At 35.4% G+C, this 26,677-nt stretch overlaps 2 protein-coding genes across 3 annotated transcripts in view; both read right to left on the reverse strand.

The window, feature by feature from the left end:
* The window catches only part of LOC106129770 (dynein beta chain, ciliary), a 39,821-nt gene extending 22,390 nt beyond the window's left edge, over nucleotides 1-17,431 (reverse strand). The window contains exons 1-25 of the mRNA XM_013328435.2: nucleotides 17,119-17,431; nucleotides 16,720-16,877; nucleotides 16,262-16,484; nucleotides 15,829-15,981; nucleotides 15,289-15,500; nucleotides 14,691-15,206; nucleotides 14,501-14,611; nucleotides 14,165-14,319; nucleotides 13,742-13,931; nucleotides 13,399-13,660; nucleotides 12,688-13,048; nucleotides 7,395-7,680; nucleotides 6,990-7,268; nucleotides 6,602-6,737; nucleotides 6,104-6,285; nucleotides 5,530-5,688; nucleotides 4,934-5,107; nucleotides 4,569-4,714; nucleotides 4,093-4,219; nucleotides 2,995-3,024; nucleotides 2,220-2,465; nucleotides 1,762-1,986; nucleotides 937-1,163; nucleotides 656-797; nucleotides 274-399 (exon numbers count right to left, since the gene is read on the reverse strand). Coding sequence (XP_013183889.2) covers nucleotides 274-399; nucleotides 656-797; nucleotides 937-1,163; nucleotides 1,762-1,986; nucleotides 2,220-2,465; nucleotides 2,995-3,024; nucleotides 4,093-4,219; nucleotides 4,569-4,714; nucleotides 4,934-5,107; nucleotides 5,530-5,688; nucleotides 6,104-6,285; nucleotides 6,602-6,737; nucleotides 6,990-7,268; nucleotides 7,395-7,680; nucleotides 12,688-13,048; nucleotides 13,399-13,660; nucleotides 13,742-13,931; nucleotides 14,165-14,319; nucleotides 14,501-14,611; nucleotides 14,691-15,206; nucleotides 15,289-15,500; nucleotides 15,829-15,981; nucleotides 16,262-16,484; nucleotides 16,720-16,877; nucleotides 17,119-17,431 — 5,139 coding nt within the window. The remainder of the gene's footprint in view (nucleotides 1-273; nucleotides 400-655; nucleotides 798-936; nucleotides 1,164-1,761; nucleotides 1,987-2,219; nucleotides 2,466-2,994; nucleotides 3,025-4,092; nucleotides 4,220-4,568; nucleotides 4,715-4,933; nucleotides 5,108-5,529; nucleotides 5,689-6,103; nucleotides 6,286-6,601; nucleotides 6,738-6,989; nucleotides 7,269-7,394; nucleotides 7,681-12,687; nucleotides 13,049-13,398; nucleotides 13,661-13,741; nucleotides 13,932-14,164; nucleotides 14,320-14,500; nucleotides 14,612-14,690; nucleotides 15,207-15,288; nucleotides 15,501-15,828; nucleotides 15,982-16,261; nucleotides 16,485-16,719; nucleotides 16,878-17,118) is intronic.
* A 2,053-nt stretch (nucleotides 17,432-19,484) lies between these two features.
* The window catches only part of LOC106129815 (kinesin-like protein KIF13B), a 115,077-nt gene continuing 107,884 nt past the window's right edge, over nucleotides 19,485-26,677 (reverse strand). For both annotated transcript variants that reach the window (XM_060952570.1, XM_060952564.1), the window contains exons 33-36: nucleotides 26,151-26,292; nucleotides 24,264-24,431; nucleotides 23,535-23,687; nucleotides 19,485-22,766 (exon numbers count right to left, since the gene is read on the reverse strand). In XM_060952570.1, the coding sequence (XP_060808553.1) occupies nucleotides 22,684-22,766; nucleotides 23,535-23,687; nucleotides 24,264-24,431; nucleotides 26,151-26,292 (546 nt within the window). In that variant the 3' untranslated portion in view covers nucleotides 19,485-22,683. The remainder of the gene's footprint in view (nucleotides 22,767-23,534; nucleotides 23,688-24,263; nucleotides 24,432-26,150; nucleotides 26,293-26,677) is intronic.

Genomic DNA, 26,677 nt, shown 5'->3' on the forward strand with positions numbered 1-26,677 from the left:
TATAGCATTTTCACTCAACTAGTTCAAAGTGAACTGAATTTCTCAGTAGTAAGATTGCGGAGGTCTATTCATGTAATTACTCTTCGATCGTACTCTTTCCTAGGGACGATACGATAGTTACAAACGCTACAACGATAATAACAAAGAAGTCCTCAACAGATAGCTAATTGGCTCAACTCGTTCACAACTTTAAATTTGGTCCTTCGAGCAGGATGCTACAACTTCATGGATATGCTTGATGAGATAAGCATAGCCTTGTAAGAAACAAAATACCTGTGCCATGAAATCAAAGAGCCACTGTTCTCGAGGCTTCTCTTCGTAGGAAACTGTAGCTTCCCCGAAATAATGGCGAATGGTTGATCTCATTATATCCTGTAGTCTGTTCAGCCAAATTTCAACCTAAAACATAAGTTATGTAATCTTGATAAACTTGTAGCAAAATGTAAATTTATATTTTGATCTTATTCTACAATTTCACCACTTGTGAGAGAAAGTTTAGTTTTTAGATGAACTTTTGTTAGCTATTTAAATTAGATTTTTTTTATTAAAGTTTTATACTTATAATTCTGAATTATTTTAGATTTTCGAAAATATCATAATAATTTATAAATGTTGTTCATTATTTAAATTATAAATGAATTTTATTATTCCTCACTGGTCCAGTGCAGTCGCAAGTACCGTGGAACGGCACATATTCGCCGTCCTTAGCTATCATCCCTAAAGCTATTTTCTCAGCTGCATTTTCACTCTCCTTGAATTTTAATTTCGCTATGGAGTCAAAGAGTTTCGTCAGATGTCTGAAATCAAAGACCGTGTCTTCAGTGCTTTAAGTTTACTTGCGTTTTTGTTTTTATTCATAAAAGACTTATGTAGAAAAACAATCAATATAGATTGTATTTAAGTTTTGTTTCAGTGTGATTATGCTGCAATACTTACTTAATAACAAGTTCAGCTTGATTCCCATTGGATAATATATCCAACAAGTCTGCTGAGGACACAAAATAAAACCTTGGGAAGGCCAATCTTTTTGTTTCCAAATATTCAGCTAAGGCTTTCTCGCAAATCACTAAATCCTTTTGTAAATTGTCCAACTTCTCTACCAGACCTTCTTTATTGGTACCTTTGACTACGTTCGGTGTTTTAGCCATTTCGGTTGATAGTATCTGGAAACAAAAATAATTTTTCAATGAATCTAAACTCAGGCCTGTTTGCTAGCCCATCGCCTAAAAAAGTATCCCAAATTTGTAAGCCTATCCTTTAGTCGCCTTTTAAGATATCCATGGGAAAGAGATGTAGTGATCCTATTCTTTTGTGTAATGGTGCCGGGAACTTCAAGATTGTTGGCTCTGTCTACCCCAAAAGGGATAAAGACGTGACTATATGAATGAATGGTACCGGGAACCACACGGCACAAATATTTACTTCTAGAAAATTAATGTTTTGGATATTTTTGATGCGTTAATTCTCGATTGATCCATATGGTCGTTTATATCAGATGTTACTTACCATAATGACCTGATCGGTAATTTATCTTATTTCGATCTGTGTGATTTTGACCAAACCCTCTTTGGAAAAGAAATACCAAAATCTCTTTGTTGATCCTCTCTAAATCTTCTGGCAGCTGCTTCCTGATGTTTTCGGAATGAAAATACTCTCGAGGTACGTGCAGGTCCATCGCACCTCGAAAGAGACCGTGATCTCCTTCGAACTTCTAGTGCGACTTAGTTATTTTCTTAAAAAGTACTAGAAATTAACCTTTACCTTAAATTCGTTGTCGATCCTGTCAAACCTCTCTGAATCTTCTGGCAGCTGCTTCCTTATGTCCTCGGAGCTCATGAAGATGCTCTCAAGGTGCGTCCAGGTCCTCTGCACCTCAAACCAAACAGTGATAACTTGATCCGCTATGGACAGCTTCTGCTGCCAACTCGACACTTCCTCCAAGAAGTGCGCGATGAATTTTGATGTTATCAGATTTTGAAGTTGGACCTGAAACACAATCCATACCATACTAATGTTACAAGTACCAGAATTTATCTGCAGGTTATGGATACGCTCAATCCCATCTTGGAGTCCTATGAACCTATTAAGAATATGACCAGCACAACACCGGTATAAAGGTAAGCCTAAACTTTAGGCTATGAGTCGTCCATTTTTATTTGTAAATTATAGGTGTATTTAATCGGATAAGAAGAGGAAGGAAAGGAAGATTTTAGACTCACTTGATTTTCTTCTAGGGTTTCAATAAGTTCTTCGCTGGCCCTCAACAAAACGCATTTGGTTCTCGGGTGTATTTCCTGCTCAAACTCCAGCCCTTTCCAAGTCGTGTCGAGATCTTTGAGCACCTTCTCCATGGACATTTCCTTCACGGCTTTGTCCACAATGTTCTTCACTTCTTCCTCGCATTCGTGCAGGTTTAGAGCTAGCAAATCAGCCAGAGTCGTGTTTGTGTCCATCACTATTTTAACCTAATATGTAAATAGGGGGTATTTGTGAGTTTTCCAAAATAACGGTTTATTTTTCTGTGAAAATAGGTGAACTACCTAATTATATGCATGAGTTGTTAATTGTATAAAAAGGAATAAACCATTGAATATAACTTATGATTGCTTCTTTTATCAATTTATTATACTAACGGAAAATGTATAATGCTTTAGAAGTGATTGTGAACTAGCTAGGATACTCGTATGATGCACATTTATAAGGATGATTCGTATAAAATCCTGGTGCATAGTTATGGAAAGTTAGGTGATTAATAAACATACGGAATGAAATATGATTTAAGTAATAACATTACACGTACATTTTTTATTTCATTACAAAAAAAATATTGTTATTACATACATATATTAAAAACATGCATACTTTTAACTAATACAACATTTACTACATTATTTCTTACCAAAAAAGACTATCTATTATTTACAACGGTAATTTACACAAGTTTAATTTTAAAAAAATATTTATTATTTTTTTCTTTCATAAACACATACTCACAGTGATTTCAGCAGGCAATGCGGCTAAGCTCTGTGAATCATAAACATATTTACATTCGCAGACCTTATTAAACAGCATTCATTTATACAAAATCATATTAAAACAGGCATTCAATTTAAACCATTTTTTAAGGACATACCTACTGGCTGTTTATTCCACACAACTTTTTCATATATTAATACCTTTTCTGTTAGGCATATGTATATTCTGGTAGACGTTACGTTAAAATGATTAGATTCGTGTAAAGCCGATTATGAAACAAATAAAATTTTCAGCTACATTAGAATAGGCCCACTCTACTCGTATCACTTCCTTTAGATGTCGCAAATGGTGACTAAAACTAACGTTTATCATCTTAAAAGGGTTTATTTTTGTTGTGTAAAATAAACGACCTTATTTTAATTTGTACAATTCGTGAAGATTTATACAAAAGTGAACATCAAGAAGCGAACACATGCCTTAAATAATGCAGCCGACATGCAAAATAGTCACACATTCAAACCCGAGGATCCATTCCGATGAATACCAACGTGCGTTACATTATATAGGCTATATTTACATTAAACATATATGTATTTTTTATGCAAAAACAACAATATTTACATCATCAATTTATGGTATGGATAATTTGGTCAATAAAGCGTTTTAAAAAACATTTTGGTACTTTTACTTTAAATAAATTAATGACTTTTGCTATGCTTATATTCCTACATACATACATATATTCACGTATTTATCTCTTACGGGGCAGAAATATTGGTTCATTAAAGGACGCTTAAATATTTATATTATACATACATTCATATATCACGTCTATATCCCTTGCGGGGTAAACAGAGCAAACAGTCTTGAATAACTGAAAAGTCACATTCAGCTGTCTGGCTTAATAATAGAAGCCCATCGCTTAAATGAAGAATTCCAAGTTTATAAGCCTATCCCTTAGCCGCCTTTTACGACAGAGATGGAGTGATCCTATTCTTTTTTTTTTTATTTGTGCCGGGAACCACACGGCACATATTTTTTATTATTATATATCAATAACTAGTCGCATACAACCTATAATAGAGAAAAGCCACCCATGTTTAGTTACTAAGTCACCTTAGTAGACCGCATTAGTTGGTCCCAGTGGCGCTCCCTAATGGCTGGGTTTTGAAGCTCTCCCACCGCCCGTAGAGATGTCAGCATATTCTTCACTGTAGATTCTAAAGTTATGTACGTATCCCAGCTACAAAACGGTAAAATATAAATAATCCTCATGAAAAATTAGGTTCCTATACTTGTACTGGCCTCAATATGATATATAAGACTGTTCATAGTTAAAGCAGTAATTCTTGGCACTTCAGAATAAATTATTCACCTTTGATGTCTGTAACCACTACTTCATTGTAGACTTAGTGGAGACATGGCTACTCGCCAGGGAGGACTTAACAGGAACACCACCAAGTATATGGTTATAACAGTAAAAACAATAGATAGGACTAGTGAATTTTAATTAAAAAATAATAATCTAGATCAATATTTAAAATAAGAAAAGATATTTACTAATTACATTACTTTAACATAACTATTCCCACCTTCTCATCTCCTTGTCCAGCAATCTGATCTCCTTGGCGAACTTCTTACACTCAATGTCCATGTTTTCCACGTCTATTTTCCGCCAAGGCGTCGTCTTCCAATCCTCAATACTCGTCCTCACTATGTATACATAGTCCCAGAGTTGCTATAACCAAGATATTTAAAAAAAATTAATTTTTTATTGGTGCCCACACGACACCATTAAAGTCGGGTTTACCGGCTACATACATAAAATCGCCACTTTCGTTTATTACCACCTAACTAGATTACCTATTTAAAGACCAGCCCAACCCTTCTGAGTATTGGCTGATATCTCTGATATGATATTATCAATCAAGAAATATTCATTCATCCAAAGACTTACTTTCAACATCCTCAATTCCTTCCTGCACTGTTTCAGTAGCTTGAACTCCGGCACGTTGACCTCGAACAGTGATCCTGACTCCTGAATGCCTCTCATCTCCTCCTCTAAGTGAAGCATCTCGAAGTCAACCCGCGACATCACTTCGTAAGGATCTTTACAGTCATATTTGAAGAACTAAAAATTACATCACATTGGTTTAGACAATGACATATGTATGTATATTAGATCTTCTTCTTTATCCTTGCATTAATCCCAGTTACAACCTCACTCGCCTTTTGACCATGAGCATTGGGTAAGTCAGCATTTAACACGAAGCGACTCACATCTTATCTCCAAAACTTTTGCAGAGGAACCTAACCCATATTATAAGGTCATGGTTACACATCCAGTCGTCTGAATATGCCAATCTCCTATGATATTTTCCCCCACCGTAAGTGTAACTAATTTTTATCTTAGATCGTTAAACCATTTAATTCTTCACAAGGTACCTAAGATGCTTCTCACTTCTGATATGGGGTAATATATTGATAGTATCTTATACGAAATTCCATGAAATTAACAACAACTTACCAGTATAAACTTCTAGATAAACTTACCTCATATCTCTTAAAGACTTCCCTATAATAAGTGACATGAGCGTCAAATGTGGCTATCTTCTTCCTTATGCCACTGACCTCTGCCGCCTGGAGGGGAGCCACCTGCTGCTTGACAGTAACGGCTAGCTTCTTCGTAGCTTGCCACATTTCCGGCAATTCCTGGGAAGATGTTAATATTTTGTGCTAAACATCTTGTTATCAACCTAAGTACATATTGCTTTAAAATTCGGAGGAAATGAGAACGTGGTGTAGCGCAAAAAAATACTTTTATTCAACCAAGGTCTAGCAATTACAATGGCAGTAAAACTGGTTATTAGAAATATAAACTTGCACTACCACCTAAAGCAATGTAGGTGAGATTATTTAAGAAAAAATTTGAGACACGCAGAATATCCCAAACTTCATGGGGTAGGAAATGTTTGAATCACCCGGCTGTTCGCTAAGAAGTACGACTATGCTAGGCAGAATACGTAAACTAAGCCCTTGTTCCGCCAAAACAGCGATTCACAAAGAGCTGAACTATTTCTTATTATCATTATTACAGTCTACAGTAAAAACCTATTTTGAAGAATACCTGAAGTAACACATTAACTTCTTCAGGAATATCCATGTCATAGAACTTTAACAGCTCTATGGTTTCCGTCAAGGGCTGGAACATCTCGTCTGTAGTGAGCGCTCGCTCCTTGACGTTCATCAGGTAGCCCATCACTGCAATCAATGCATCGTAGTCCCCTTCAGGTACGGGTTGAAGTAAACCTGAAACATAGAATTCTTTGATGCATCTTCATTTCTTAATGCTCAGCTTTTAATCTAAGTCACTTCTGAAGGCTCTCATATTTTCAACAACTTTGCTTTAATGAGTTTTCCCAAGGTGGCATTTATTTGTTATTTATATTTATATGCAAAAACCATAAATAAATAAACGTTGTTTAGTTCTGTCCATATTGAACGACCTAAATTTCTAGTCGAAATTCGCAACAGATAAGAAAGCTATTTATGCTCTTTTTCTCTCCTATGTTTATTACAGCTACACGGAAATTTGGATACTAACTATGAGACTTCCAGAACCTACCTTCGTCAGCTTTACGAATGAAGTTCGCCAAGTCACTGAGACTTGACGTAACGTTCTGTACCAGATGCTCTTTGTACATGTTGCCCCACTTTCTTACAAGGTTCAGCAAAGCTTGGCGAAACGGTCTAACATCAACCTGGACAAAAGCAGTATTAAAAATTAAATGTTATAATATTTAAAAAAGAAAATGTTATAATTTAAACAAAAGGTTAGTAGGCTCTATGTCAAAGTAATAAGGCTTCAATTAATAAAATCGGTCATTTTCTAAATCCAAATCTGTTATCACAGTCTGCTCCTGCAAACTAGAACCAATAATCTTTGCCTTCCTTCCTTCCTTCATATTTTTTTTTACATTTAAGACACAAATTTAACCATCTGAAAAGCTTACCTGGAACCAGCAGTTGAAGACTTTAAATGATTCTATGTCTTCGATTTCCAAAAATAGATTTTCAAAATTATCTATCTGTTCCCTGAAGCCCTCCATTTTGGGAGGGCATGGCGTTGGAGGAGGATTATCTTTGTCGTCGCCCCCGATTCTGTCTATTTCTTCCGGCTGCAGTATTCTACCGTAAGTTAAGAATATCTCCATAACAGCATCCCTTTCTTCAAGCCATAAATACGAGTAGTTTTCAAATGATTTGCAAAACTCATTAGCATCTTCAATCACCTATAAAATGATTCAACTATTAAGCACAAGAATAAGGAAACGCACTTTTATTATAATAGAGCAGCAAAACAGATTGAATTTTGAATCTTTCTGCTTGACTTTTTAAATAATATCAAATCTAATTACCTTATCAATAGCATTTAATATCTCATCCTTCATTTCAATTATATCTTCATTACTAGCAATTTGATTTTCGTAAGTATCAGAATCTTTTTTATAAATTCTCTCAGTAAGTTTAGACATTTGTAATATATCATCGATGATGCCTTGAAGCATTGCTGTAAATCCTTTCTCATGAGTAGGTTCAAGGCTTGGAGAGAAAACCATGTCTGGTTCCAGCAACTCTAGTTTAGCTTGGAATAAAGGAGCCAACTTGTTATTTGGATTCATATGTTCTGCTATATAACCCATGCTAAAGAACAAAAATTTACATTTATTTTATATATACATATGAAAGTTGTCTTGAAGTGTCGCTTATTATTTTTGGGATTTGTAAAATAAAAATACGGAGCTGTTTTTGAATAAAAATTTGACTATAATTCGTAAATGGAAAAGAAAAAGAAACAAAACACAATCGGACGCGTGCATTGCGTCAATGCGGCTCAAAAGAGGATGAATAGGAGCTTCAACATGCCCCCGGGCGTTGAAAGCTATAGGTTCGAGCTTTCAACCCGTCGTAGAAAATACTGGTAATGGGCATATTTTGCTAAATGCCCTGCGGATCACACCAGCTGCTATTCTTATATCGGCGACGTGCGCGATGCCATCAAGTCCAGGGTGAATTGCCACGACTCGTCCTAATCTCCATTTTAGCGGCGGGAGGTTATCATCCTTCACCACTACTAAAGTGTTCAGCTTCAGATTATCCTGATTAGTACGCCACTTTGTCCTTTGCTGAAGTTCAGCTATATATTCTTTGCTCCAACGAGCCTTGGTAGTCATCTTGTGGTAAGGATGTAAGAGGACGTCCAATAAGAAAATGGCCTGGAGTCAACGGAGACAGATCAGTTGGATCCGATGAGAGCGGTGTAATCGGCCGGGAGTTTAATACAGCTTCAATTTGTGTGAGCGTAGTGTTTAATTCCTCATACCTAAGTTAAATTAAAATTACAATTGCCCAACACTCTATGCTAATGATACTTACTCGACTTTACACCCGCTTCCAGAGACCGACAAAATGGGGCGCGTGCGCGGGTATAAAATGAAAGTGAATGGATTCAGAAGCTGCACTATCACTCAAAGAATTACAGTTATTTTTCAGAAATTCAGAAATTTCTTAATAAGCTCCAGTAAACGAGGTACCATTATTTGAATAAAGATCGGTAGGTTTACCTCTACGAGAAATAAATCGACGCAATGCGAGTAAAAAATTGTTACTTGTGAGGTCATCAACTATCTTTGGTGGTAAAACAAATAGTGCAATATACACTTTCACTAACCTACAGCCACGACTAGCACACATGAGTGAACATAGTCTACTCCATCACTTTGAAAAGGATAACCGTCTGGAGCGATGCGCTGCTGTGGTAAATTTCCCATCAAACGTGTAACAATTTTACCCTTCATACGCGTACACATAACACAATTATGATAACAAGCTTTTGCTAAATTTCGACCACCAATAGGCCAATAAGTCTCCCTTATAGACGATAATAATAATTGGGGACCAGCATGCAGAAGCCGTTTATGTTCATAATCAAACAATAATTTGGTAAAGACATGAGTGGACTGTATAAGTATAGGGTGCTTTTTATCAATAGAAAAGAGTCAGAGTTATCAATACGACCTCCAACTCGCATGAATTTTTTTTCATCTATATAAATATTTAATTTAATGAGTTGACTTTTATTAGGCAAACTCTGCTTATTTCAAAGTAAATAATATTCAGGTTTACTCTTTAACCTACGCTCTAAAGATATAAGACAGTGCTTTGCTCGTGATACTGAATCTCATAAAGATTCATGAGTACCCTTTAAAGGTATACGTACGCAAAACCTACCGTCTTCAAGACGAGATGTGTTCTCGATAAAGTGTTTCTCACACATGTGTTCTTCAGGCGAATAATTAGGTGACTTTGCACTTACTTCCTCTAACTGCCAAAAACGCATTAAATCATGTTGAATATCAACTGCAGATTGAGTAGTTTCAGAATCAACATGTGTGAAGTTGCACTTGATATGACATGCTTGCGCACTATTAGTGATGTACTTATCATAAATAGGACCTGAGATAACCCAACCTAACTTTGTCTGACATATAACTGGCTTCCCCTTACCTAGCCGTAATTGTTGTGTACCTAATAAATCCCAAAATAGATCACAACCAATTAATATATCAACCTCGGCAGGTTTATACCACATAGGGTCGGCCAAACAAATGTTAGGCGGAATTTCAAAATTAAAAATATTTTTTTCAGAACGCGGCACACTACTAGTTATCGTAGGCAAAACGAAACAATTAATTTCGGAAGAAAAACTGTTATCTATCGATGTCATACGTGTATGACACGTTTTATTTACATTCGAAACAGAATTGTTTATGCCTAGGATTGAGCCAGTAACCTGACTAGTCTGTAAGTTCAACTGTTGACACAGTTTTTCAGTCATAAGACTCGATGTACTTCCACTGTCTAACACTGCACGAACAATATGCTCACGATTATTGTTATCGTATAATTTAATTAAAACAGTAGACAGAAGTACCTCGCAATGCCCGTTACGTACATTTGCTGACAACGCAACGTCATTCGTATTGTTAGACGCGGGCTGTGGTGGAGAGGCGGACGATGATGTCTCCGACGGAGAGCTATTTCCCCGACGTGCCTGCTGATTTACATGAATAAGTGTATTATGGCGTCGTTTACATACCTTGCAACCTGGTTTCTTACACGAGTTGGCAAAGTGCCCTCTTCGAAAACAATTAAAACATACTTTATAAGCAGGTAGCAAGTTCAAACGGGCCTCAGCAGTCAAAGCCAAAAACTGAGAACAATTATATAAGAAATGATTACCCTTGCACATAGGACAAGTCCTTCGGGTTGTTTCAGCATTCGACTGCTGACTAGAGTTACCTGATACCGCCACAATAGACTTAATTTTAGGTGTAAACTTATTATATGACTGGTTACCACGTGACAACTCCAGTGTTTCTAATAAATCAGCACGACTGCGAATAAACGTTAAAAAATCATCAAAAGTAATGGACCTGTTCTGATCCATACGTCCCTTGTATTCCTCCCACTCTCTGTATGTCTTTTGATCTAATTTATGAGTAATGATATGAATTAAAAGAGTATCCCATTGCCTAACAGGTTCGTTCAAGGACTCAAGCGCACACAGATTTTTATTGACTTGATCAATTAAACGCTTTAACATAACAGATGACTCTTTTGTGATAGATTCAATATTAAATAAAGCTGAGACGTGATTTTGTAGTAAAAGACGTTTGTTATCAAACCGATCACACAAAAGTTTCCATGCAACTGCATAGTTGCTGGCCGAAAATTGAACTGATTGGATCACCACAGCAGCGGACCCCTCCAGAGAAGTGCGTAAATAGTGAAATTTATTTATTTCATCAATATCGTCGTTATCATGTATGAGGCTAGTGAAAGTGTCTCGAAATTCCAAATAATTATCGTAAGAACCACTAAATTTTGGAAGCTGTATTGTAGGTAACTTCACAAGACGGCGATTTGCACGAGAACCTTCCTCGCTGCCTGCGCTCAACAGCCGCATTGAGTTTGTTTGCGGGTGCAATATACCTTGAGCCCTAGCTATTTCTCTATAATAACGAGACTCAAACTCCTGTCGCTCAATAAAGTGGGCATCAGGATTATCAACTACACATTCTAATTGTAATTGTACCTCGTCATACTGTTCAAACAACGATTCCATCTTACCAATACGCAACTGTAATTCTCTGGCGATCGCATCATCCAAAGTAATGCTTCTAAGTGAATCCAAGTAATTAATAAATGAAGTCAAACGCCCTTTAAAGCTAGCTCGCTTTTTAATGAGTTCCTTCTCGTTCGACATTCTGGGAAACGAGTGTTGTCAACCTGGAATTTATACAATGCAAAAGGTAAATAAGATCACAAGTACACGTTTACTAATCACTATACAGCTGCTAACAAATAACGTTATATAATACAAATTTACGAGAAGTATCTAATTATTATCATTAGTCATCAAGTAAAAAAGAAAACTGTATTATAAAACTGCAAACTGCACAATGTATGTACTTAGTAATCTGTATTATTACAAGGTAAATAGTATGTAAATACCTAGCAACTTAATATTGCCTTTTATTACAATTAAATAGTAAAATATATTTTTAATTTTTACTTTTTATTTACCTTTGCGTGAGAGGCAATGAAATATATTGACATTAAACACAAATTAGATAATATTAAAAAATAAAACAGCTGTAAGTAAACGACACATAAAAAATAGACTGATTTGAAATTGGAACGGAATGCGAAAAAATATGAACCCACGCGCGAAAATTAAAATGATGTGAACAAACAATTTAAATTATCAATATTTCGCAAATTTTATAACGAATTAAACTAAATAATGTTGCTTTTATGCACACAATACCTATTTCAAGTACAATTTAGTCTAATTCAACGAAATAATTGTAGAACAAAGTTACTACAAAATTGATTTTTGTTCACAGCGTAATGGGTATTTGAATGAAATAAAATGACCTAAATAAGTTATATAATATTAATAAAAACTTATTCACTAACCTGCTGGATGAAAATACCTTTAGAGTGTTGGGTTATACTACCTATATTTAATGAATACGCTCAACACCACACAAAATATTTCCTTGCAAATGACTCCGCAGATTGTATGTAATGGCCAATTTTTCCGTCCAAACTTCCAGTCTTGATGGAGATTTTTCCAATAAATATATAATTAGCTGATCCTTAAAATGGTATCCGGCTACGATCCTGGACCATGTCTTGAAGTGTCGCTTATTATTTTTGGGATTTGTAAAATAAAAATACGGAGCTGTTTTTGAATAAAAATTTGACTATAATTCGTAAATGGAAAAGAAAAAAAACAAAACACAATCGGACGCGTGCATTGCGTCAATGCGGCTCAAAAGAGGATGAATAGGAGCTTCAACAAAAGTAGTTATTAGATTATTTAGAAATATGACCTGCAAAAATTTGCATCAATATCTTATATATAAAATTCTCGTGTTGCAATGTTCGTTCCTGTACTCCTCCGAAACGGCTTGACCGATTACACATAAAATTTTGTGAGCATATTGAGTAGGTCCGATAATCAGCCAACATCTATTTTTCATACCCACAATATGCAAAACAACGTTTGCCGAGACAGCTAATATCTAAATAAAATCACAATTTAGAAACATTTTATAATTTTTAGAAATTTAGACCTACCTGCAAGCAATGGATTTGAACAGCGATTCTTCCATCAAGCTGTCTATAAAAGATACATAGTTGACCCAAATTTCACTGTCTTGATTGTCCTGCATATTAAATAGCACCATATTCTCATTTAGAAGCTCTTTTACTCGTTTGTCTGTTTCAATAATATCTGAATAACGTTTATTGTTCCTTTCGTCGCGATCACCTAAGTTTAATAAAGTATCTTTCTTTCCTTCTCTTCGTTCGAATAATGGCAGTGCAGCCCATTCCTTCATGACGTCTTTGATTTCTTTTAAATTATCTTGTATTTTTGACATTCTTTCAAACAAATTGCCGACTAATGTGTGTAATTCCTGTAACTGATTCCATAAATCTGAAATAATTATTTATTGTTTACTTAATTTGGCTAAAGAATGTTAAAAACAAAGTGGCGTGTGGTTCCCGGCACCAATACAACAAAGAATAGGATCATTTCATCTCTTTCCCATGGATGTCGTAAAAAGCGACTAAGGGATAGGCTTACAAACTTGGGATTCTTTTTTAGGCGTTGGGTTAGCAACCTGTCACTATTTGAATATCAATTCTATCATTAAGCCAAATAGCTGATCGTGGCCAATCAGTATTTTCAAGACTGTTGGCTCTGTCTAACCCGCAAGGGATATAGACGTGACCATATGTATGTATGTATGTATGTTAAAAACAATTTCATTTTTCGACACATACTTTGTGAGTTCCAATTCAACTGGTGCATTGCCTTTTCTATCCGTTGATCAATAGCTTTTATTTCATCCTCAACAAGATCAAACTCGACCTTTTGACTATTCCTTCTGATCTGATTATACCAATCAATAGTAATTCCAAGGTTTATTCTGTATTGCCTAAATGTCTCTTGCCTTTCAAATATTTTTAAACTGTCCGGTGGTAACATGTCTTTAAAATCTGTATTAGTGCGTAAATGATGCACTTCTTTTAAAACATCTAAGAGCTGTAAATTAAAAAAATATTTTTATTATCGTTTGAATATATCTGTTCAACAAATTTTTAATAATTTGTACATAATCATTACCAAAGGACTGAAATTCAGTATGAGATCAGATCCCTGCCTAGCGACGATTTTATTGTTCGTTTTTGATTCAATGATCTTCGGTATAGTTTCCGTCCAATCTTTGAAATATTTTTTCTTGAATTCATTAATTTTCTCAATGAGAATTTCATATCTTTCAAATATTTTCAATGCCTCATCCGAATCTTTGATCCTAAATATAAATATCAAGATACAATAAGGTATTTCAGTAGTATATTCCAAATATAGCTATCCAGATAATATTATAAAACATCTGAAGTAATCTACTCTAGCAAAAAGATTGAGTGGTGAAGACAAAGAACCACAAGAAACCCTCACAGTCATGATAGATTCGACACTGCATTGCATAGAAGATATTAAACCACATAATCAGCTTTCGCAATTTGCCCCACCCCGATGACTTACGGGTGCGGCAAATTGCGAAAGCTGGCTACGGGCTTCGTGATCCTCGCAGCCAGCATCGTCATGTACAGCAGCCCCCCCGCCACCGGGGGCATGTACGCGTCCACTTCCATGACGCCATATTTCTCAAGTCTGTTCGTCTGCTCCGTAAAGAGTTCCTAAAATAGGAGATTTTGTATTTTCCAGTGCTAAAATATCTACAAGTGATTTCAAGTGCGACAAATGTCAAAAATGCTACTAAAGTATTTTGCAAACACTTTACCTTAAATAGCATGTAAGAAGATTGTAAAATAAATTTTTATTGCATTGGTGTAAAAGCAAATGGAGGAAAACACTTACTTCGCAAGTTGTCATCTCCTTTTCGAGCATGACAATGATATCAGAATATTTTGCTGTGAATTGGCTTTTGATAAGGGGTCGATCTAAAACTGACCCAACAATGTCGATTAACTGCAATGTTATACATTAATTAACATATCAAAACTACGTTAAAAATTCTTATTTCAAACTCTTCTTGGTATTGATATACCTTGAATATAGCTTCTAAAGTTGAACAATTATCGAATGATTCCACTAACACTGTAGACAATTTTAAATCCAAATCAATAATATTTTCTTGAAAATCTTTGAAGTCCAAATTAAAAGTGTCATCATCAGGATCTAAAACGTCATAGGATTTGGATGCAAATCCGTGAAAGAATGCTTCAAATTCTGCTGATATTTCCCTTATTTGGCCCCCTAAGACTCTCCCCTTCATTCCCCCAATTTCTATCTTTTCGAGTTTCTGGAACTCTAGCACCGTTTTGAAAAACCATTGTATAGTGTTAAGGCGATCCATAAACTTGTTCAATCTCTCGAAAACTACATTTGGATGAAATGTCCAAGGAATAACTCTCCTGTCGACGAAATATTCAGGTAATTTGTCTTTGAAGTAATCGAATGTAGCTCGAAACCTCTTTATTATTTTTATAGTCATGTCGATACGAAGTGTTGCTTCATCAATGTCGCTATGAAACAAAGTGCTTGAATCTAGGCACTTTTTTGCCTACGAAAACAAATATCATATAAATTTCATATTGAAGCCAATTTTAATAAAAACGTATTACGGAAGTGTTTCAATAGAGTACCTGGTGAATTAACAAATTTGCAATTTGTCTCAATAACACCATCAGTTTCGAGGAACTGCAGTAATATTTAGAATCCCTCCAAATCATGCAAATGACATGAAAAAGAGGTCCAAATAATGACTGACATTCAGTGAAATCAGTGTCCTCCAATGCCTGGAAATGTCTTTCTAGAGTTCTTAAATAAAGGTCAATCTCCCTTGCTTCTGCTAAAGCTGCAAATTGATAACACGATTCGTAAGACTAACCGAAAATTTTGATTTATTTTAATTAGGTATAAAAAAACCCCATTGTACCCAACACGATGCAAAATCACTACAACACTAAGAGTCATCGAGAAGTAGCGACTTGCATAGAATCGATACTTATGTACAATGGCGGAATGAATTAATTCTGCTGAAGTTTCCGTTGTTTTGAAATTAGTTAAATAATTCTATACGAAAAATAAATAAAAAACAATACTTTTCATCCAGACATTGCACATGGGGCAAACTAATTAGAAAAAATTTATACTACTTAACAATTTTAAATGTATTTTTTTACCAGACACGATGTTTTTGAACAGGCGGCTGAAGCAAGGGTAGTAAGCAGAAGTTGTCTTCTCAAGTATGACGGCCATGCACCGGACGCGTTCGGTGCGGAGTTGGTCGTAGATGTTGTTCAAATTGCTCAATCTGGACCTCCAGAATTGAAGTTCTATAATGAATTTAAGTTTTGAAAACTCCTAAGAAAGACGACTTCTTAGATAAAAATTGCTAGTGTGAGAGAAAAGAACATCATAGAATATTTATTTTTCACCTAGTTCAAAAATGAATAAAATGGCAATAATAAATCGGATAAGATAAAAATAAAATCACGAAATAACCATAGAAGTCTTTCTTTTTACCATAGAACGAAAGAGTAGTTATACTTCTTCTTCCCATCGCGATTAATACGAGAAATGAACCTACTTACGGAAAGATAATTTAAATCTAACCAACAGATGGCACGGGATTCTGTCCGTTTTCGAAAGCCTGCGCTGGGTCGTCCATCATGACGTCGTTGATCTGCTGCGCCCATTTGATCACCACCCCCTCTATAGCACTCTTCAGGTATAAATCCACCTCTTTCCCTTTCAACAGCTCCTTCTCAGCGTCATGTACCAGTTCTACCCCTACCGGCATAGGTAGAACTGTTTGCCCGTTGACTTTACCCTTCACCTAAACAACACCAATGCAAACAAAAAAATATGCAATTTATTTCCATGTTTATTGAATAGCAGAATCACGAAATGAGCTTTAAAAAAATTGTATTTGATAACAAATTTGCATCATTAAAATGATACTTCTCTGTAAAAATAATTAACCCCAAGTTTTTAAATCTCGCCATATACCCACTCACCTAAAGGAATTACAAAGGGAATATTGTGCAGTTTTTGTTCAAGAATACACTCACCTCGTAGACAGTGCTTTTTAAATTGTGTATTTGCTTGAGAATATCTTGTGACACTACTAACGGCCATCCTTCGTGGTTGAGAGGGTTTGATAACAAAGGAACAAAAACTTCGTCGACTAGTGCTGCTAGTTCATCTATCAGTCTTGGTGCTAAGTCACCTGGATCAAATAAAATAATTTGTACTGTTCAGTATTTTCAAAAATTATATAAAATTATTATTAACTTAACTATCAAATCTTTTCCCAAGCACGAGATATATTATTACGAGTATATTGATTTTTGGGCTCATAGTTTTTATGAATATGTCACAACATCCAACCAGGATTCCACTTGGCTCCACACAATTTGTCCAATAAAATGAATCAATGGTAGAATGTAAATCTGCTACCTCCAACTTACCAAAAACCAGCATATGTGAACAATTTTCCTTAGGAACAACATCAGGCTTTTTCTTGACAAAATAAACGGCTTTATTCTTCAAATAACATGGAAACGATATGACTGGTACCAATTGGTTTGCGTGAGTCAATACTACGACTAAGAGGATCGGGAAGGGCTGATCCACGAAGTCTTTCAGTATCGCCCGATGTTCTTCTAGCCCCAACGCTCGCGCCCATTTCTCTGGTTTTAATTTTAGCGATTTGACAGCGTAAGATCCTATGAAATCGAAGCGAGGGTCATGGTTGGAAGAGGAAGGAGCGGCCTGGTCCATTATGATATGTTGGGCAACATTTTTCTGCTTGGAGTCTTGTTGCTTTGTCGAAAGCTGGTGGCTTTTTGAGCCGCCTTGCGTTGAGCAGAGCCTAGCAAAAGGCAAGTCACGCAAGTCCTGTAGCGGGCCATTATAGCACGGTGTCTCCTTTGTAACGAGCTATTGGTAGGTATACGAAAATAGATTATGATGTAGAGTACACAAAAAATATCTACTTATAATTTAAATAAATTTTCTGCTTCTTTTCGAAAAAAATTGTGAAGACTAGGTACTCTTTCCCAAACATTTTTGTTCCCGCTATGTACCTATCAAAATACATATCTAGTTTACATTCCTGCTACAGCAGGACAATAGGTCTGTTTTGAAGCGAGGTTTAAATTTTGTCATAGGTAAAGCACGATAAAAGCCTTTAAATACTTTTAAAATACTTCTTCAATGAACTAAGATGATACCTTTCATCAAAAAAGTTTGTAGGAATAATTTCCCCTATTTTTAAGAGCTGTAAGAGCGAAAATTTAGAGTGTAAGTTATGTTTTATGTAATGTTATATATGTAATAGAATAGTTTTTGCTGATGGTACCAGACTGTAAGTGAGCAAGGCGCGTGCCAGGAGACCGCGGCGCCGCCCCCCGTGCCTCCACAGAAGATGACACTCGCGCGACGTCGCGAATGAGGCCAACTGTCTCCTTTGCGAGCGACGGTGCAGACCACAAGCGGAAGCGGGTGGGTCAGAGTACTGTCGTATTTATTTCTTCTAGACATAATAATACAAATTTTTATAATTTTAAATTATTAGCTTTGTTAACTAGATAGCATTTAGGCCAACTGTCCTATAAGTCATATAGGTAAAATGTAAATACATTTTCTGTTTTTGATGATGACTATATAGCGATCCTTACTTGGCAAAGTTTACTTCAGTACTATCTTCTTCAGTATAATCTTTACTAGGCTACGGAGTCCACCAGATTAATTTTTTACCTTTATTTTAACTCAAATAATTTAAACAAAACAGGGCTTATAGCTTCCTCTTGTAAATTAAGAATATTTCTATGCCGATTAATGTTATATAACTCTGCTACAGGTTGACATTGAGACCGATAATTCATTTTGACTATAAAATAATGGAATGTTGGAAATTATTTCTATATTTCAACGTGATTACAAGAAACAGTAACTTCAATGTTTTGTGTACATTATAAACTGATTCGACTTATGTAGGAATAAAATAAAAATCTGATTTTATAGATGTTCTTACTTTTTAATATGAATTAAAATTTCTTGTTAATAATATATTTGACTGCTTCAAAGCAATCTTACTTACTTCCAATCAATATTAATACAAATGTACTTACCATAAAATTTAAAACATAGTAACTAAGGTAGGTATACAGTACATATGCTTTCTTATTCACCAATAAGGCGCTAGGTTTGCCAAAATAATAAATTTTAAACCTTTACATGAATAAATTCGGTTGTCGAAATTTGCTTAACTGATACTAACGGTACCTACACATATTTTGTGCCATTTACTTTTGGCCTTAGAGCTTTAACTTTTAAAGTTTTTGCTTTGGAAATATAATTATGGAATTATCTATGGAAATATATTTAATAAAAATTCTAGTACAAAATATTGATTTAGCGTTATCTATAAATATATAAAATATATATTTAAAATCAAACACGAAAGGGTTCTAAGCAGCGGCGAAACTAATATTTCTTTCCTTATAGTGATAATGCAAATAACTAAGATCTTTCCATCAAAAATCTAATAATGTACAATAAGCTATATTACCCTGCGATCGAGTATAAATCTCTCTTGAAAGCCACCCATATCTTTTTAGTTTTGCGTACTTTAATGCAATCTATACCTACTTCATATCAACAATAAAATAAATGTCAACGGCTCATTTCGCTCGCTGTCTTTGTCTTTCCGAAACGGTAGTATGAGACAGCGAATGAATATGCCTTATTGCTGGCTACTTTATAGTGAAACGTAGTCTAGGAACTAACGGAAAGGATCATGCACTAAAAAGGAAAAATGAAGACAACGGAATAAGTTATAATACATTTATTGATAATGACAGCGATGGTTGACTCAAACTGCTACTTGGCAAAAATATTTCCACTAGAAGTGAACTATTTTCGTAATATTAAATATTAAAATCTCTTTATGCTTATAATGTGTACACAATTATGAAGATGCAACCATCTATGCTACCAAGTAGCTGCCTATCCGCTTATCACATAAAAGAATAAGAAATACATGATTTGTGATTTATGTTTAATTAATTTGTTTATAATACACAATTTCAACTCTGCAACTAAAATAACTCGTTCTAATGCTAAAATTAAACATGCGGCACGATCTCAGAGAGAACTAATTACATTCACATCGTAAAAGCTCGTATAATTTGTTTCAATTGACTGCAATAAATACAAAAAAATACTACATGAAATAAAATTTTATTAATAAAACAAATAATTTCATTTACCTAAATACTAATTGTTTAAAACAAAAACACAGCACATGGTCAGCTTATTTTCTAAAAAAAATATTTAGAACCTACTTCACGCTGCTTATTGATTCGCGTTCACACGTCGAGGCTAGCGTACAGCATATCACTTGAAGGGCTTTTACGAAAAAATATATATCTTGGCAACCAACGCAAAGAATCAATTTCGTTTTCTTCAAGCCAAATGTGCAATACGTTTTCCGCGTTCTAATGAGCGCGCACCCTATAAGGTCACTATTAGCCTAATACTAGGAGCCCTAGTGCATACCTCGCCACCAATTCTCAGCAGACCAAGCGATCAGTTCAGATATTTTCTGTTCTCTTTCCATGTTCTACAACTACGGGACTTAAGCACATCGAGAGTTCAAAGACATCCTACTATATTTGAAAATATTTATTTCATTAATTCTTTTACTTCGACTACACATTGAGCTGTCCTAGTTAGGTTTACTGGTTTATAAATATAAAGTTAAATCCTTAAAATGCAAAAATAATGCTGTTTAAGTCCGTTCATAATTAAAACTAATCGTCAGAGAAAATCTACATAAGATTGCTAGATAAATGTATAGAAAAATGGAATGTTTAAGTACGACAGTCTAATAAGCATTCGATAAATGTAAACGTGATAACTATGTGTGACAAATACGATGTCAGTCAACGCTTATAAAATACTGCATTACTAGTAAGAGTTCTACAATCTACTGTAGCATCGAAATAGTTTTTAACGTTACGTACAAAATAAAATGTAACTACTCTTTAAATTTTATATTTGTACCGCTAAAGGCGCAGTCTCGACTTTACATTGAATAAACGTAAAATCAATATTTTGATTGACAGTAATATGCAGAACTCATGCTAAGTAAAACAGGTCGCGGCTTCACCAATCGATTATACATTTTTATTTCAAATAGCTATAATAAAATGTTATATAATAAGCTAAGATCAGTTTTCTGATTTTATTTGAATAAGTTAAGAGTCACGATGAAGCCGCGGCTCCACTAACACTGGCATTAAATCCTCGAGTGCAATACTTTAAACAGCTGATTTAGTTTTGATAATTTTGTTATAGCTTACGTTTTAATGTTAATATACATATGTTTACAGGAATGAAGGCAAGTTGCGGGCTACATGATCGCTCGAGTGTCTCTCGAACTAGTAGACGATGAGGCATTAAACTATTTGTGTACTTTTTAGTGTACTTATGAAACATTATTTCTAAGAGGATGGAATATACATTAGGTGTACTATATCTATCGCCCCGTCACTGCAGAGCGCGATGTGGACTTTTCAACTGGCGTACTACGCAGCTATGATTGATATTTTACCAAAAAAATTACAATATTCAAAACGACTACTCAATGAAACGTGGCCTAGAAGTCGTCCGTCTAACACGCAGACAGATTTGTCTATTATTGTTCGACAGTGGATGGACATATTAAATTGAGGACAATTAAGTGATGTTTAATTTACATTGTGCCGATTTATGACTACTCATATTTTACATAACCTTCATTTAGATATACCCGTCCGACTCAATCGACAATAGATTTGGCGCAAATGATAAACTTATAACGACAAGTTGTATAATTGGGAAATTTAGTCTAATAAAGTGCTACATCTTATCGTAGAAACATCAAAAAGCTTATTCAGTCCGCTTCATAGAAGTAAAAATTACTACCCCATCGCAGTACTTATTATTTTGATGGTCCGCTTATAACTTGCGCCAAACAGAATGTCAAACTACGTTACGGCATTGGTATTCCGTCGAATGGTCGTGTACTAAGTACAAGTCTTTTATTAAGGACGAAGATGTAATATTGGACGATTTCGTAAAACTCTACTTGAGACAGTGTAAGTAAGGGTTAAGCGAAATTTAATTATTTTAAAAATAAATTTCATTATAGATTTCAAGATTTCGTGGCAAGAAAAAACTATCACATTTAAAATCGGCAATCGTGTGTAAAACACAAAATGCTCCTGAGCAATAATATAAAATTACAACGAAGTACAGTGAAAATATAAAATATAATTTATAATTTATTAATGCTTGAAGCGGAGTGTTAGATAAAAGTTACAGAAAAACAAACTTTATATTCCACTGTTAGAATATAAAGTTGTCTTCACATCATAAAACGTGGAAAGCAAAGTCGATGAGCTAAATACATAAATAATTAACGATAGCGTCTATACCACAAACTATACAGTAAAAAATCCTATACAAATAATCAATTGAATCATATCATCACCGATCACGAAAATTTCATTGGTTCTAAATTATCAAATTAAATAATACACACACATAAATTCACATATTTACATCGAAATTAAATGATATAAAATTAAATCACAATTATCAATTCTATTTACATATTATTCAATATAAATGAAAACATTTAGTCAAATAATAAAATAAGTGTCGGATTTGCTATAAAACATTCTGGAACGTTCGGAAACGTGCGCCGTCGTCGCGGCGTTGGCGTTCAACGGGCGAGAGACGCGGTTTCCCCAACAACAGCTTGCCAACAACAATTAAAATGTCAACAAAAAGGCATACAATATTGCTTTACCGAGACGGTAATGAACGAAACGTACCTACAATACATACAAAGCACCATATGCGTTACACGACTGCAACAAAAAGACTGGTTCACTATACAAGTACAGACTGGACAGTACTGGACGTTCGTATAATTCGGTCCGATACTAGCTGGTAGGGACAGGAACGAACTGAGGCGAAGTTTATTTGCTTCTAGTTTTGGTGCCGACGACGTTTATGCTCTCGCCGCGACTCCTTGATCTGTGTAAATTGTGTAGGCCGTCACCTGGAAAAAAAACATTTTTTTTTTGGTAATAAAGAGCATGTTCAAAAAGAAGATACACTATCTTATAAAATCTAATATAACTGGACTACTACAACAAAACAGAACGACGCTTGAACATCCAGCAAATTATTCGTTTTATTTATTTTTAACGAATAAACTCAAAAATACTGGACCAATTTTGAGGAAATTTGGCACAGAATTAGAAAAGACCTTTAAGAGTAACAGACTAATTTATTCGGGAAAATACACGGGATCGTAGCTCCGCGCAAAAGCTAATGTACTACATATTCTAGCTATGTTAAGTTAAATTTAGAAACAAACCTTTAAATATGTTTCAGGTATCTTACTACGAAGACAATTTTTAATTTTAGTCATCGCGCTTATGAGTTGAATTTGTCAGAGCCAAGTAAAAGTTGTCAGCTTCCGAATCTATATCTTTTATGATGCTGTCCAAGACATTTAAAATAAAAATAAACGAATTTTTATTATTTCTTGTTTTGTTTTAGCAATATACCCATATATGTAATATGGATATATTGCTAAAACAAAACAGTTTTTTAATGGTTTACAAAATATCACATGTATGGCCAAAATTCACTCAAACGCTGTATAACTCGTTTTATTTATAACCAAGTGTACACTTATATCTCAACTTTGCTCGTATTCGAAATAATTCACAAATATTTTGTTTGATGGTTGGCTTTTGTAGTAGGAGAGCCAACTTAGAAGTAGCATATTAACGCTAAATGTTACCCTATAATACGTCACCTTTGCTCCCCGCGCGCTGCAGCTCGCTCTGCTTGTAGGCGCGCGCGCTGCGCCCGCGCCGGTCCTGCACCAGTTTGTCGGCGCGCACGAAAATGCCGTGCCGCGGGCGACACTCGAAGTAGCGGATGCCGTTCACTGAGCCGTCGTTTTTGCCTGTAAACACACATTATTATTATTAGTTCATAAGGAAAATAGCAAGTGAGACAAATTATTTATTCCTTACGGAGTAAACTGAACCTACTTTAAAAGAGTGAACCATGTGCAGTTGGATACTATACCAAATAGAGTGGACCAAGTAGTCGAAGTAAACGCTTCGATAGTGCCTTTTTGGTTCTAATAGCTAAGGTGTGGAATGAACTGTTGAACAGTAGCAAACCTTGAATTTTCTTCGCAACGGGTGAGAAAGTAAAGAGTGACGACGTATCCTGTTCTATAGACGACTTTGTTCTATAGACGACTTTTTTTGTTATCCAAGGGGGAAATCTTTTTTACAGACGTCCCTTTTGTATCTCCACGCGGGAGAGTGTGGGACTCCTGGCACCCAATGTGTCAGTCTACCCACTAAAACCCCTTCGTGCGCCTTTCTTGCCATTCTTTGATCTTGCCAAACTTGAACCTCAGCCTCGCGGCCTTGAATTGCACAAAATACACACGTACCGCACAATAGCGGACTTAATGCAACATTATCAAACCATTCCACCATTGGGTCTGACAGAGAACTCTAGTTACCTGTGGGCGCGTCCAAGGCCACGCCCACCCAGAGGCCGTGCGCGAAGTGCGCGGCGCCCACGTACGCGACCACGCCCGTGCTGCTGCTGAGCCGCAGCTGCACGCTCTCGCCCACGCTCAGCCAGTCGGGGGCCGCCGCTCGACCGCACGCGCTCTCTGATGACTCCTCTGTAATGAAATAATTTAGGCAACCTTCTTTATATACGCCATAGCAACGGTTGCCATATACGCCATAGCAACGGTTGCCACGGTTTTGACCTTCTTCATATACGCCATAGCAACGGTTGCCATGGTTTTGACCTTCTTCATATACGCCATAGCAACGGTTACCATGGTTTTGTTTGATAGGTAAAAAAATGTCAGATATATAATTTTTATTGTCAAATATTTTTATTTTATGTTCAATAACATAGTAATTTTAAACTGATTATTTCTATCCTCATTTCTCCTTCTATCTTCTGTAGGAATAACTAACTTTGCATCTATACTTCCTATAAAAAATAATACTGTAATTAAAAAATAATGCCGTGTGGTTTCCGACACTATAGAATAGAACGACTCCATATCTTTCCCATGGATTTCGCGTTGTATTATAATATTTATAATTAAAACACTCGCTAGTCGCTCGGTGATAATTGTAACATAATTGGCCGAGATGAAATAAATTTCCCATGGATAATGTAAAGGAGACTAAAGGATAGGCTTATTAACTTGAAATGGGCTAGCGACCGTGTGCGAGTATTTGAATCTCAATTCTATTATTAAGCCATACAGCTAAACGTGGCCTTTCAGTGTTTTCGAGACTGTTGTCGTAATGAGACAAATTTATATGGCCAAATAGCTCGTAAAAACCGTGATGACCGTATATATATATGTATATAACACGTCTTCAAAACAGTCCCAAAATAACATGTCATAATTAATTACTTTTGTCAACATTTAAAAAAAAGCAGACTTTTAATTTTTTTTTAATATAAAACATTATCATACAGGAAATCGCAATATCACTTCACAGATAGCGGAACTCCTGATGGCAGTTTGTTAAAAGCTTTAAAGTTGTACATACGATCGAATCTGTCGAAACTTTGCTTGCGGGATTTAGGATTGTCTGTCCCTGTCAGGAAGTTAGCTTATGGCGTAGAATTGTTTTTCTTCTATAAGAACATAATTTTACATACTTCTCATAACACGTGTGTAACCTACATACAAACCCAAAATCACGATTCTACATTTTGGTAAAAATTTTGTCAAATGCGAATCGAAACAAAAATACTTTTCCATAGAAAATATAAGTACCTATAGAGTTTTTACCTACTAGAAGAAATAATAAAATGATGAAACATTTCGTAATGAATTACTTACTTGCGTTTAACCAACACATATTTAAAAAAAAATATCCAAACAACATATAGGTATGTTTTTTTATAAAAATATCCAAATAACTATAAAGTATGTAACATCGTCGAATACAATTACCTTTACAGGTATTGGATGCCGATGACGTTTTGTTAGAGGCTTTGAATTTATATGTACGACCGAATCTGTTGAAACTTTGCTTGCGCGATTTAGAATTTTCCCAGTCAAGAAGTTGGTGTGTGGCGTGAAGATAATTAATTGCACGTAAATGGAATAAATATACAGGTCAAATCGGACGGATCGAGCTAGCCCCAAGGTAAGTTCGAGTCTTGTTATGGGATACCAACTCAACGATACTATCCTACTAATTTTATAAATGCGAAAGTTTGTGAGTATGTCAGTATGGATGTTTGTTACACTTTCACGCAAAAACTACTGAACCGATAACGATGAAATTTAGTATGTAGGTTCAGAGGCGACGATCCAACTACTGCGCCGGACATGCCGGCCGATTGAGGAATAATCACTCACCATCCCCGATCCTCTCGGTCGAAGAGGCAGGTGTATCGTGTAAAGGCCGCATCGCGTGCGTGCTCGTTTCTATGGCGGACTTTGGTCGGTTTTTGGGATCCGAACGGGAATTCCTGTTGCCGCCCGCTCGTCGACGAACCACCTGTGTAATAATCATGTTATAAAGTTACTATGATACAAATACATTATTTTGCCAACTGAAGGGTATATCGTGTGTGGTGTTATTATTTCTAACCCTTGTTGGTTACTTGGATGCCATTCTAGAGCCTTCTTTCCTTACTATCGTAGTTTTCATGCGGTTTGTGTCGACTCACTGCCACTCAGTGCAGTGCAGTAAGACTTACGTTTTCTTAACATTGTTAATGTTAGTACTTGAAGTAAGGCATTACTTCAAGTACTAACATTAACAAACCCACAATTTCAACGGTGAGGCAACATTTTTAACAATGTTCCAAAAATTTTCAAATATTGAAAAATTTATTAAAAAAAAGAAAAGTACCTATTTACTTTTTGACAAGCTATATTTA

The sequence above is a fragment of the Amyelois transitella genome, chromosome 3 (assembly GCF_032362555.1).
Source record: "Amyelois transitella isolate CPQ chromosome 3, ilAmyTran1.1, whole genome shotgun sequence".
NCBI classification, from domain to species: domain Eukaryota; kingdom Metazoa; phylum Arthropoda; class Insecta; order Lepidoptera; family Pyralidae; genus Amyelois; species Amyelois transitella.